Genomic DNA, 12,027 nt, shown 5'->3' with positions numbered 1-12,027 from the left:
TCATTAAAGTTAAGAATATTTATTGCATCCATTATTGGAAAACACAGTTCAGCATTCATCCTTTTGTAATGGAAAGATGTTTAAACATGACATTTCCAATCACACACTGTGACCCACGAGCGACCGTCGTCCCCTCACAGGGAACCGGAGTGCTAACATGCGGGGCTTAAGCGCTAAGCAAACTAGACTGGATTACAGGAAGGGCTGTGACCTTTAACCTCTTTGCTAAAAGCTGCTTCTTTTCAGAGGCATTGTTATGATATTAACATCTGCTTGTTCTCTGCTGAGGACCAAAGAAAAAACCCAAAACAAGCACAGCTGATAAACTGATAACAGATGGGAGGCTTGAGTAGGGCAGGTACAGCAGGAACGTACCACATTTCAGTTTCACATCAAGTCACACTTTAAAATGAAACTTTGTCCAGTCTCTGACAATAAAAACAGTTATGAGCCCACTCGGCATTAATAGAAATCACAACCTCTCTTTGCATAAGATACATGTTATAAAGTGCTTCGTGTACATACAATAGAATTACAAAACTTATTTTTAAACTACACCGCCATCACTGTTTTACAGATTGATTTTAAATTGTATTTGGTCACAGTTGCCACTCACTGAAAGGGAAAAGCCCCCCAAAAATAACATGAGGAGTAAAGTGTCGTTTCCACTTCTGTTAATGTGGATGTTTGGACAAACCTGCAGCTAGTTTCTGATTAACTATAACGAGTGTAAGAAAGCAAATAAAGGTCCCAAAATATATGAATAACCGAAATCCTTTATATTTATATCCTTGTCTGATAATTTTGAGCACCCTGATTTTAAAGAATTCAATGAAAAGATAAGTTTAGCCGCTTTTGGAGGAGGCGAACATTTCAGTCCGTCTGAGTGTTACAGACACCCGTGCACCCACGCGTCCTCGGATGAGCCGAATACTGATTCATGGAGCCGGACCATGCGGTGACCGCAGCGTGAGACATGATTTTAAATCAGAAGGCATGTGGATGTAAACGTCGTTACATGAAGAGCGTTTTAGGCACAACAGTTTCAGCTTTCAGGAGGATTATCGGCACCTCCCGCTGCCACTTTGTGTTTAATGAACAAACGGAGGGAACAATCAGGGTGGGGGCTGGTGGCAGGCAGTGGATGTATGTGGTCAGGTCAGCTGGGATCCTGTTGGAGGATTTATTAATATATTTTCAGGTCTTGCATCTTTTGGTTCTGTCCAAATTTTTTGCAGTTCTTGGGAATCTTGCTGGTGTGGTTTGCTTCCTGCTCACTTGAAAAATCAAAGTCACACAGGAACTCGGAGCACTGAGGTGCAGAGCTCTGTCTGCGTCCATTTATTATTCGGTAAACGCCTTCCACCCACGCTTCAAGAAACATCTCCAGAGATGACAGAAGAGCGGGAACTGTCTGCAATCAGTCCTCCGTCCCAGATGTTCAGTTAGGCCACAGCCTGAGGGACCTCAGGTACCAGGGAGGAGAAGAAGGTTTTGAAGAAAACCCAGGCTGTCCACATGACGGACACTCTGTGAGGAGGCACCAACACCGCTGTCATCGCTCCCTCTGATCCTTCAGCTGCTGGTTCGTCTTGCTGTCTGTCGGTGTGCTCACCAGCCTGAGGAGACACACACACACACACACACATGAGCCTGCAGCACTACAGCAAACATCCAGGCCTGTGTGCAGGTTAGAGACTCAACCTGACCCTGGTCCCTCTGCTAGCTCATTTCAAAAACATACTCTTCAGTCTTTTCTCAGTGTGCAGCATTTAGCTGGAGTTTCATCAAACATAAGAAAGGTGGACAAGAGAGAAAAATGATGAGTTTCTTACTGGATTCAGGTTTGGGTTCCTGTTCTGGTTCTGCTGGTTCTCGCGGGGCTGCAGCTGGTTGGGTTCTGGGACCTGCACTCTCCTTCTGAAGGGAAACCAGCCGACGGTGTGTCTGGAAAACAAGGCAGGAAATACAGGGTTTACAAGGAAAAGCTAACTATCCAAGGGGTGTTACAACCCTGAAACACGCTCCAAAGGCTTGTGATGTCACACAGGTTGGATCTTCCTGCACTGTGATGTCCCCATGGAGCTGCCAGTGCCTGGTTTCAGCACGCTAGTCTCCATCAATTTGCTGGATCAAGAGCTCAGGCCTGTGGTAAAAAAACTTCTTACCCCCCATTTTCTGCTCCCTGTGGTTAAGGAGAACTGCTGCACCACCAAAACACCAGTTAGATAAATCTGAAAGTGAACACTAGGGGTCAGCAGCGGGCAGCTGGGTACAGCACAGGGCTCGAAAACACAATCTCACAGAACTCGATACGAGTCATTTATTGAGAAAAACTTAATGTCAGATCAGATTTCTGCTTAAGATGAGAAGCTGAAGACATTACACAAGACATTTAAGCACTTAACAAAGTTGTCATGGCAACAAACCAACGTGAGTGCTGGTCTAGAGCCTCGCCGAGCTGCTAAATGCTCCACTCAGTTTACCAGGTGGACACGTGTGGATGACAAATACAGTAATAATTGTTACTTAAACCTACTCTCAAAAATATTTGATCAATTTTTAAGATGAAATATTGATTAAAGCAGCTGTAACTGCCATAAAAATTGAGACATCACCATTACATCGCCTTGTAATCGGAAGGTTGCCGGTTCGAGCCCCGGCTTGGACAGTCTCGGTCGTTGTGTCCTTGGGCAAGACACTTCACCCGTTGCCTACTGGTGGTGGTCAGAGGGCCCGGTGGCCCCAGTGTCCGGCAGCCTCGCCTCTGTCAGTGCGCCCCAGGGTGGCTGTGGCTACAATGTAGCTTGCCATCACCAGTGTGTGAATGTGTGGATGACAGGTTGTGTAAAGCGCTATACAAATACAGGCCATTTACCATAAATGAGCCCAAACAAAACTAAAACAGCAGAGCAGCTCCATTTGTCTGCTTCTCTTTTTTTTCCAAAAACTAAGAAGTGATTAGAACCTGTAACTGCAGGTGATGCTTTCAGTCAACCTTCAGCTGAGTGCTGACACCTGTGAACTCATTTGTGAGGATTTAAAGTCTACCATCATGATTAAAAGTAAAAAAAACAAAACAGAACTGAGCTGTAGAGCAGACTGATGGAGGCCATCGGTCAGCAAGAGGGAAGTGGGCCGAGGGCTGAGCAGCACGGCTGATGATGACAGCGTGATCTCCTCCCTCCAGTCTCAATAAGAGTGTAAGCACGACAAGCAGCTAACCCTTCAAACTAAGCCTTCGGCGAGCGCTCCTTTCTTTAACAGCTTCCAGAGTTTTAAGATTTAAGAAAAACTTTTTAAAGGAAGTGAGTCAGCACATCCTGCCAACACGGCTGATAGATGTCAACAGCAACTCGTATGCGTCACGATGGCTATCAGTGCAGCCATCATTAATGAAATCACTAGACTTTAAGTCAGCAGTACACAGCTGAGCCTGGAAACTCCCTCCTTCTCAGAGAGATGCAAATATTTCAAAGCTTATTGCAGTAAAAATGATTGTGTGGCAGCTCGCAGCATGAGGAAGTACTGCGGTCTAAGCTTTTTCAGTAAGAGGAAGTTCAGGCTTTATTCAGTGGTTTAGACTCACTTAGGACACGAGTCAATACATATGAAGAAACCGAGTACTGACGGAAACATGACTGATATTCGTTGACCCAAAAGAGCAATAATGTTAAAAAAAGAAATGACACTTCATTTAACTCTGTGAACGTGTCTACTGTCAGATTATAGGTCTACCATCTTCAATTCTAATGCAGTTCCACTTTAACAGTAAATCATTGAAAAAGTTTATTTTATTCTGAGAGGTGACGTGTTTCAGATCACAATTTACATTATTTATAGCACAATATTTGTCTCCTTTCCTGCACAATACCAAGAAGTTGGCAAAGGGTAAGCCGCTCTATAATAAGGCTGCCTCCTGAAAAGTACGGGATACTTGAGAAAGAAATAGTTTGTTTTTCCACTAAATTACCAAGAAATTAGTAACTGAAGCACCTGCAGTGATTAATTTAAATATTCTTTTGTTTTCTGTAGCAGTGGTAGAATAGTTAAGCTATATAGTTTATGTCTATATAGTTTATGTCTTGCATATTTCCACAACCATATCCATAATCACATACTGTGTATGCTACCGTTGTATATAGTGTATTATCTTACTTATTTTTTATTTGTTTATACTTTATTTGTATTTTTCCTTCTGATATCTGTACCTGAGCTGAGGTAACGCAAAAATTTCCCCGTCGTGGGATCAATAAAGTCTTATCTTATCTTAAAAATCTGACATTACTGCCTTATTTTAGTGTACATACCATTAAATATTAAGTGTAACCAAAGTGTTACCAAAACTGCTTTTACAGCAGCTCGAGTCTAATTTGTACAGGTCTGCTATACAAATAAATATAACAGAATACATCTTATATCAGTCTGTACAGGGATCTTTTTTTGTTCCCCTTGCTGGTGTAACAGGTTTAAAGGATCCATGTCCTGAAGGCGAGGCTCTGTGTATACACACCCATCGGCTCCGTCTGTGAGTCAGACAGGCTGCTGGGCTTTAAATGGGCGAAGTGTGTTGGTGTGCAATTCACCAAGAGACTCTAAAAAGGGAGAACTCAGAAAACCAGACTTTTGCTGAGCCCTCTGAGTTAAATCTAGTGATTACAACAGCTCTCTGAACCCACAGCTGCACACTTACAGGTACATGAGGAGCAGGGTGCCCATCACCAGCAGGAAGCGGCTCAGGTTGGAGTTGAAGTACACGATCATCATCAGGACCCCGAATCTTGCACCAGAGTACAACCAGTCCAGCCAATCGCGCTCCATGCCCTCCTCGTCCTCCACAACAGCTCCGCCCTGAGCGTTCATCCGCATGTTCTGGTTGGCCCCGGGGTTGATGAAAGCGCCATCCTGCACTGGATTCTGATTGACTGGCAGGTTGTTGATGGGGTTCTGATCAGCTAGCGGGGCAGGGACAGGTACTTGGTGGGCGGGAACAGGAGGGTACTGGCCAATAGTTGGAGCTGTCGTGGGAATGCTGCCTGCTGCTGCTAAAGCTGCATGGCTGGTGGTGGGAAAGTGAGAATTAGAGAGTAGTCAGACAAACACAAGACGTGGCTGTGGGTGTAAAACCTTCAGTATGCGAAGTAGAACTCACTATTGCATATAATACTGTTGAGCGTAGACATGCTGGAGCCACAGCAGCTGCTGGGGGCTGTACAGGGAGTAGGTGGGAAAGGTTGGCTGGGTCATCAGAGGAGCTCCAGTCCTGCCGGGGACATGACACGAGACTGTTAATCTTCGCTTCTCTTTAGGAAACAGAAATCATTTTCTGACATTTGCAGTCGTTTATACATGAGAGAACATCTCTGTGCTGGGACTGCGTTTCCCTTCAGTCCCATACGTGGAGTGCAGCAGAAAGAGTCCGGTACAAAGCAGAGCAAGCACTGAGTGATGGTGGGTTGCAAAGCGGCCTGCAGATGCACACCAACTGTAAACTAAAGCAGCTTTAATAAGATGAATAATATGAGATTTAGTAATTGTATGTGTAGAGCGGTGTCAGCGGAGCTCCGACTAACATCAGCTGATTTTTCAGCTATGCTTGATTATTTTCAGTCTTCTTGGTTCCAGGAACTACAGTCACCCATCTCTATGTGTTGGTGGTTACTTTTGAAAATTCAAAACACTTTGCCGTTTGCTGTGAGCTCCTGAAACAGTGATCTTTGATACTGGTTCCAGAGGTAGTACTCTGCACTGCTTAAATGAAATGAACTACAAATTATACCTTAATCCACTTTAAAAGCAGCTACATGCTTGCAATTTAAATACAGCCTGACACAGAAAACAGTGGCCACTCAGAAAGCACAACCTGCAAAGCACTGTGGGTTCTTCCATGTTCCGCATCTTTATCATGATTGGTGATTTTTTAAGTTCAGCTTTCGGGGTTTTTGTTGAATGTCGCTGACAAACAATAACAAAGATCGAGAAATCACATGATCAGGATTCGACTGTTCTTCAGTTTTTAAAAGGTTAGTTTAACCGAAGGCCACTTGGTTTTGAAACTGGGATTCCCCCAGTGGGGAAGTGGAGAAGGGAAGTCAGCGATGGCTTACTGTACGGTGAGCAGTCATAGCTGTATTGTATTAAAGGTGAATAAAAAATGTTCAGTGGTTTGGCTGCATAGCGGTCATTCTCTCTGACAGTGCAAACACCGTTACAATGGATTAAAGCACACTGAAACACATGCTTGTTGCTTACATGGCAGCAGGAGGCCACACAGGAGTCTGTGGAGGAGACACTGGAGTCTGTGTGTGGGCTGGAGCTGCAGAGGTCGGCCTCCTCTGCCGCAGCTCTGGTGGGCTGGGAGTCTGGGCTGGCGTGGGCTGTGGACTGGAGGAATGTGGCTCTTTGGCCTGCAAAGGGAAGAAGAGTTTGATGTCATTTTTTCTGCAAAATAAAAACAAAAAAATATAAAACAAAATAAAACAAACAAAAAATCCCCAGCAAGAAACATCTGCTGAGACCTGTGTTATCTGATCTACCACATTTTGTTTCTGCAGCTTTGTTTCCGGCTTGGAAGTGTACTGAAACTAATGCATGCCAGCTTTAGTGTCTGGGCTGACTTCTGGTAGATAACAGCTGAAGCAGAACAGTTTCACTACACAGCGGGGCAACAATAAGGGCAGAGGTGAAGAAGCACATCTGCAGTGCTCTAAATTTGACCAGAGTGTCTTGAGGTTACTTACAAAACCTCACACTGAGGTTTCTTGATTGGAATTTGTCATCATCAGTGCCCAAACTAACTCAGTCTGAAAATATCCTCGAAAATTCAACAAAACTTCCAAAATATTTAGAAAAGAATTTAAGGTGCAAACTACACTGTTGACCTCTGCCACGTATCATATCTGAGACACGAGGACGGTAACAGACCGCACACAAGGACGCTGTGTGTGAAACTAGCCTGTATGCAAATGTAGGGACACGAGGGCGACATGAAGCCAGCTGCTTTGTTTACAGGAGCTCAGAATTCAAATACCTCAGCAACAGGAGTTTCACTGTGAACTCGCAGGTCTTTATAAAGCCAGCAGGACTGAAGCAACGTGCTGATGTTAGAGAAAAGTCACTGGGTGTTACTTCTAAAGTGTTCTCACCTTGGGTCTGGCTCCCAGTGGTCCCTGGGGAGGATTCCTAACAGCACACACCAGGTGCAGTGTGGGAATTGAGTCCGTCTGTGGAAGTGGAGGTAAAACAGTTAAGCAACATGTGACATCCACCCAACATCCACCCAACACATACAGACTTGTGTCTGAATGAACCCCAATTAAACTTTGAGAACCTCAAAGGCTGCAAAATTAAACCAACGTATGAGCTCTGGAGGCCACTTAACGTCGTCTCTGTGTCGATCCCACAGACTCTGATTATGAAGTATGTTTACAGCCTGGTTTGAAAAATGTTTTGGCCTGCACTGACCGTGTCCTTCTTTATAACAACTCTGAGTGGGGTGAATTTTTTTAGAACCTGAACGTACGATTTGGGGCGTGGCCACGGTGACTTCTATAGAGATTGAAAATGTGACGTCATTCCGGGGTAAAACCGCAAAGGATTCTGGGAACGCGTGACAAGTGGTACTAGTGCACGCAGGCTTTCACATGAAAAGTCACACAGAGATAAAAAGAAACACAAAAAAATGGCACGAAGCTGTTGTATTATTAACTGCAATAGCCGGTCGCATGACAGCCACGGGAAGCCGACGGGTAAAGAGATCGGTTGTTATCGGATTACGTCGTGGAAGAGAAATTGTTCAAGCCATGTTTCCGAAGTAACAAAGAGCCGACGGATGGCCTGGATTGCAGCCATTCGAAGACCAAATATAACGTCCCAGAACACTCCAGCTCACATGTTAGTCTGCTCCAAGCATTTCCACAAAGGTACGTCTTCTGTAGTTATTACGTAATTTATCATAACATAATTGTTGATGTAAATAAGTCTTATATTGATTTGAATTGAATTCGTTATGCTATGCTGCTTTGTTCACTGTGGCTTTGCGGGCTAATGTTTGTTGTGTTTTGTAGGAAAACCAGCCTACAAAATGCAGGAATGCGATCCAGACTGGGCACCTCTATCAGCCTGGGTCATACCGAGTTTAAAGCTGCTACTACAGCGAGATTTGATCGGTTAAGAGAGAGAGCGATATCAAAACAGCCACGAAACATCCTGCATATATGTGCCCAAGTGATGAATAACTGTTTTCCAGTATGTTGTTTTGCAATGGTTTTTGGGGTTTTTTTGCAGTGTTGATTTGTTTTTCACCGAAGCAGCTAATAAAGCATAATGGAATATAATTTTGCCTCTTTCTGGTAAGATTCTATAATAGAATGAAACAATAATGCCAGTTATAAATAAAGACAATAAATTGAATGAATTACGAAACACTCATGTTATTTCTATTAGATCTGAAAATGTTGTGTAATACTACAACCTGATACCACAAATAGATGCGTTGGCCTGTACAGGAGATAAAGGAATAGAATGTAACAACAGCTGTGAAATGGAATCGTCCAAATCACCAAAGTAAACTGGACCCGGGCTTGTTGCAGGGATCTGAAGTTAATAAACATCTTGTGAGTGTATGCACTCACACTTAGGACCATATAATAATAAATATGTGTGTGATGAAAGTTGGACAGCATGCTGACGTCCTCACTCCACTCTGTATGCTCGTATGGGTCTGACCCTTTCACTCCTTTGATTTTTTCCTTGTCCTTTTTTTTTGCCTTTTCGTCAAGTCTGTCTTTGTACGGACCTGCCGTGTTCTCCGTCGTTTTGTACATAACTGTTTTTGGGGCAAATAAAATGCAAGTAGGGATTAAAAATGCAGAATTAATGATCACCGGTGCTGGAAATACTAGCGCTTGATGCAGTGTTTTCATTTTGTTGCCACGCGTACCCACAAAGCAATGCGCGAAAGTCACGTGGTCTGTCAATCTCTATTTGTGCCATATCAGGCAGATGATAAGGGTCTGCTAGCCTTCACCTATGCTAATTTAAGCCACTGAACTGAACCAACTTGTTTATGCTGTTGATGCTTCTGTGGAATCTTTTTCTCAGAAATAATGAAGCCATTATGTGCGACAGTGTCCAGGTTGTGACTTTTTCTTTTTGCATGCTTTTGCATGTGGCCTTTCACTGCAGTGTGTGTGTGTGTGTGTCTGATAACCAGTGACAAATGAAAGGAAAAAAAACTGCACTCTTGACCCTTACAGTGAGGGAAGCATGGCTCTGGTACGGTATGAAGCTCTTCTGCTGGGTTTGGGTCTACTCAGTGTAGCCAGTGGTTCTCAAACTGTGGATGACCATGGGAGGAAAAAAACTGAAACTATGCCAAATCAGTGATTTTTACAGAAAACAAACAAACAAAAAAAAGTCCACGGTTATTTTGTTTCGTTACAGTGGCATTGTGCTGTATACAACTGAAATTTCAGTTTATATCTCCATCTTACCCTATCCCTGGCCTCCTTCACTACAGCCATGAATCCTCACTGAGGTCCTTTTCTTTTCCTCCTACCTCGCAGCACCATCTTCATCATCCTTTGTCCAACAGATCTGCTATTGTCCCCCCTGAACGTGTCCAAACCATCTCAGCCTCAGCTCTCAACCTTCTCAGTCTGAGCTGTCCCTCTGTTGCACTCTTTTCTATAGTGGTTCCTCCCGGCTGCTCCCAACGCTGACAGACAGTAAGATGAGCTTTGTTTTGTTTTTCTACTTTATAATGAAGTGGGGACAGGCCCACAGAATCAAGGCCGCAGAAGCTCCAAAGCTTGCGCGCAGGTTTTCTACAGCTCTATGCTGACTGGTTCACAGAATAAATGGCTGACAGCTCCTTTGTGCACGGTTGGTATTGTCTTACATCTATCATGCCTGCTCAGGCAGTATGAGCCTCTACTGGGATTCTTGAACAAAAAAACATGAAATAGTCTGTCCTAGTTTTTGTGGCACAGACTTTTCACACGTCTCAGTAACTACTGTGTACTTCCTTATTCTCCTACAAGCAGCAGCGAGATAAAAGCAGCCCTTTTCCACCAGTTTGTCTCCAGCATAGTGGCACATAATCAGCTTGTGACATTTACCACTTGACATGAAAGCTCGTGCTGTCATACACACCTGTATGAAGAGTCCATTAATGTGCAGGTTATCAGGCAGCAGTTTGCCAGCGTAGATCAGCCTCTGGTCACTCACAGCCTGGAGACGAAACAAGAATAAAGTCAGTAACGGATCAGATCTCCTTGCTGCTTTGGGTTTGGTGGGGGAGCTTGTTTTTTTTAAGGTACTAAACTGAAACCATGAAATATGGCCAAAGTCAAGTAATTTGTTTACAGTAGATCACACAGACTTATAATTGACACCTGGAAATGATATCTAATTGTAGTAAAAAAACAACAACAACAAAAAAAAGAATTCTTAGTATCAAAAGAAAGAATAAAGATGACACTTTATTCACTGCAGGTTCCAGGCTGCAGTAAATCATCTCTACGGTGCAATCTGAGACATATCAGGGGATGTCCCAATATTAAAGCTTAAAAAGTGTTTGTGTGCTGTGAGCCTACCACAGCACTGTTTTCATCAAAGAGGATGAAGACCCTCTCTGTCTCACCTCTCCTTTGATTTCGATGAGAACATTTCGTAACCAGAAACACATGGCCAAGTTCCCACAACATTTGGGTAAACAGACTGAAACCTGGCTCCTCATTTGAACATTTTCAGTCCACTGCCTGGCTACAGCTGCCATCACTATGCCTCCACTGAAGCGTAGATCCTTCTCTGCTCCTCTGCTTCCTGTCCAAAACTGATGTTTGACATGTGCAGCCCCCCTGCCCAAGACACACCTCTCGATGTGGTCTGAATAACACGAATGTTCCCGTGAAGTTGTACTTATTTCAGAGACATATCTACAGAGAGATACAAAAACACCTCCATCGTCTGTACCAAAACAACAGACAGACATAAACACGTGTTCACTGCAGGTGTGTCACTCAATTAAACAGAAAAAATGACGTGACTGCGAGCTCGAGCTCGTGTGACTCGCAGGCACGCTGTGCTGGTTTCGTGTGAGCGCGCGCATATACACGCGCGTGACCCGGGAAATGGCTGACAGCTCGTTTTTACTCTCATCACATTCCACAGCACAGCCGCGAATAGCTCCGCCGCTCTCTGTGTAAACTCACCGGTTTGGTCGGGTAGACAGCGGACAGGTGCGCTTTCAGCTCCTTTATGGTCCACTGCAGGCTCACTCCCTCGATGGTCCGGTCCTCCTGAGCCTGGTTGGGCGTCTTTATGATGAGAGTGATCGTCTTTTGTTCAGAATTTCCTGCATCCATTTTTACCGTCTGTCGGTTCGAGCTCCGGGTGTAATGGCGGTGTGTGAGCTAGAAAAACAGGATGTCTCCGTGACCTGCTGGACTCACTAACACGAAGAACGGCCGGGGGAAAGTGCGTTTTATGTTAAAGAGAAACTGCGGTGACCTGGGTGGATCTAGAAGTGTCTCTGCTGGTCCTCATACGGGACTTTAGAGGAGGAATGTTGTTTCCAAACACACTGTGGCCGCTCCTGATTGGCTACCGTCTGCTCGTGCTCAGACGTGGAGGTTTGCAGAATATTCACAGTTTGAGCATGCGCAGTTATTGATTACGCTTCCAAAGATCGTTTATTTAGAAATAACCCACACTCCGACGCCATTTGATAAGGTATCGAAAAGCAGAGATAAATGCGCTTAGACCCGGGATAAAGTCCAAGCAAAAACCGAACACACACCACCAAAGTGAAACATTTGTATGTTTTCTTTTGTACCCTTCCTGTGAGCTTTCAAGGTTTTGCTTTTGCCGTTTTCTAAAACGGCAAAAGCACAGCACAGTGAGAGCTCATGTGAACTTCCGTCTCTGATAAGAGAAGCAAAACTATCTGAGCTGAAGTTACATCAGGCTTGTTACATCAGCTGTAAACTTTCACATATTCCCACAAGATTTATCCAGAAAAGT

General features: G+C 44.2%; 1 protein-coding gene across 2 annotated transcripts; it reads right to left on the bottom strand.

The window, feature by feature from the left end:
* Positions 1–3: 3 nt before the first annotated feature.
* herpud1 (homocysteine-inducible, endoplasmic reticulum stress-inducible, ubiquitin-like domain member 1) lies at positions 4–11,619 on the bottom strand. 2 transcript variants are annotated; one of them, XM_031749011.2, is made up of 8 exons: positions 11,217–11,619; positions 10,156–10,233; positions 7,146–7,223; positions 6,253–6,407; positions 5,153–5,263; positions 4,694–5,059; positions 1,836–1,947; positions 4–1,619 (listed from the first exon to the last, which is right to left on the bottom strand). In XM_031749011.2, the coding sequence occupies exons 1-8, from the start codon at positions 11,367–11,369 to the stop codon at positions 1,446–1,448; spliced, it is 1,227 nt and encodes a 408-aa protein (XP_031604871.1). In that variant the 5' UTR covers positions 11,370–11,619; the 3' UTR covers positions 4–1,445. The 2 variants fall into 2 exon arrangements, with proteins under 2 accessions (XP_031604871.1, XP_039470536.1); XM_039614602.1 differs by lacking the exon at positions 11,217–11,619 and adding an exon at positions 10,646–10,795.
* Between the last annotated feature and the right edge of the window lie 408 nt (positions 11,620–12,027).

This window comes from Oreochromis aureus, linkage group 7 (assembly GCF_013358895.1).
Source record: "Oreochromis aureus strain Israel breed Guangdong linkage group 7, ZZ_aureus, whole genome shotgun sequence".
In the NCBI taxonomy this organism is placed as follows: Eukaryota; Metazoa; Chordata; class Actinopteri; order Cichliformes; family Cichlidae; genus Oreochromis; species Oreochromis aureus.
This window is presented reverse-complemented; position numbering and strand designations above follow the sequence as displayed.

Excerpts from the sequence above, each read along its gene's own strand:
- herpud1 (XM_031749011.2), bottom strand. The coding sequence starts at position 11,369 with ATGGATGCAGGAAATTCTGAACAAAAGACGATCACTCTCATCATAAAG. Across the intron at positions 6,408-7,145 it reads CACTGGGAGCCAGACCCAAG|GCCAAAGAGCCACATTCCTC; the intron begins GTGAGAACACTT and ends TTCCCTTTGCAG. Across the intron at positions 1,948-4,693 it reads ACCCTGCTCCTCATGTACCT|ACACACCGTCGGCTGGTTTC; the intron begins GTAAGTGTGCAG and ends CTTGTTTTCCAG.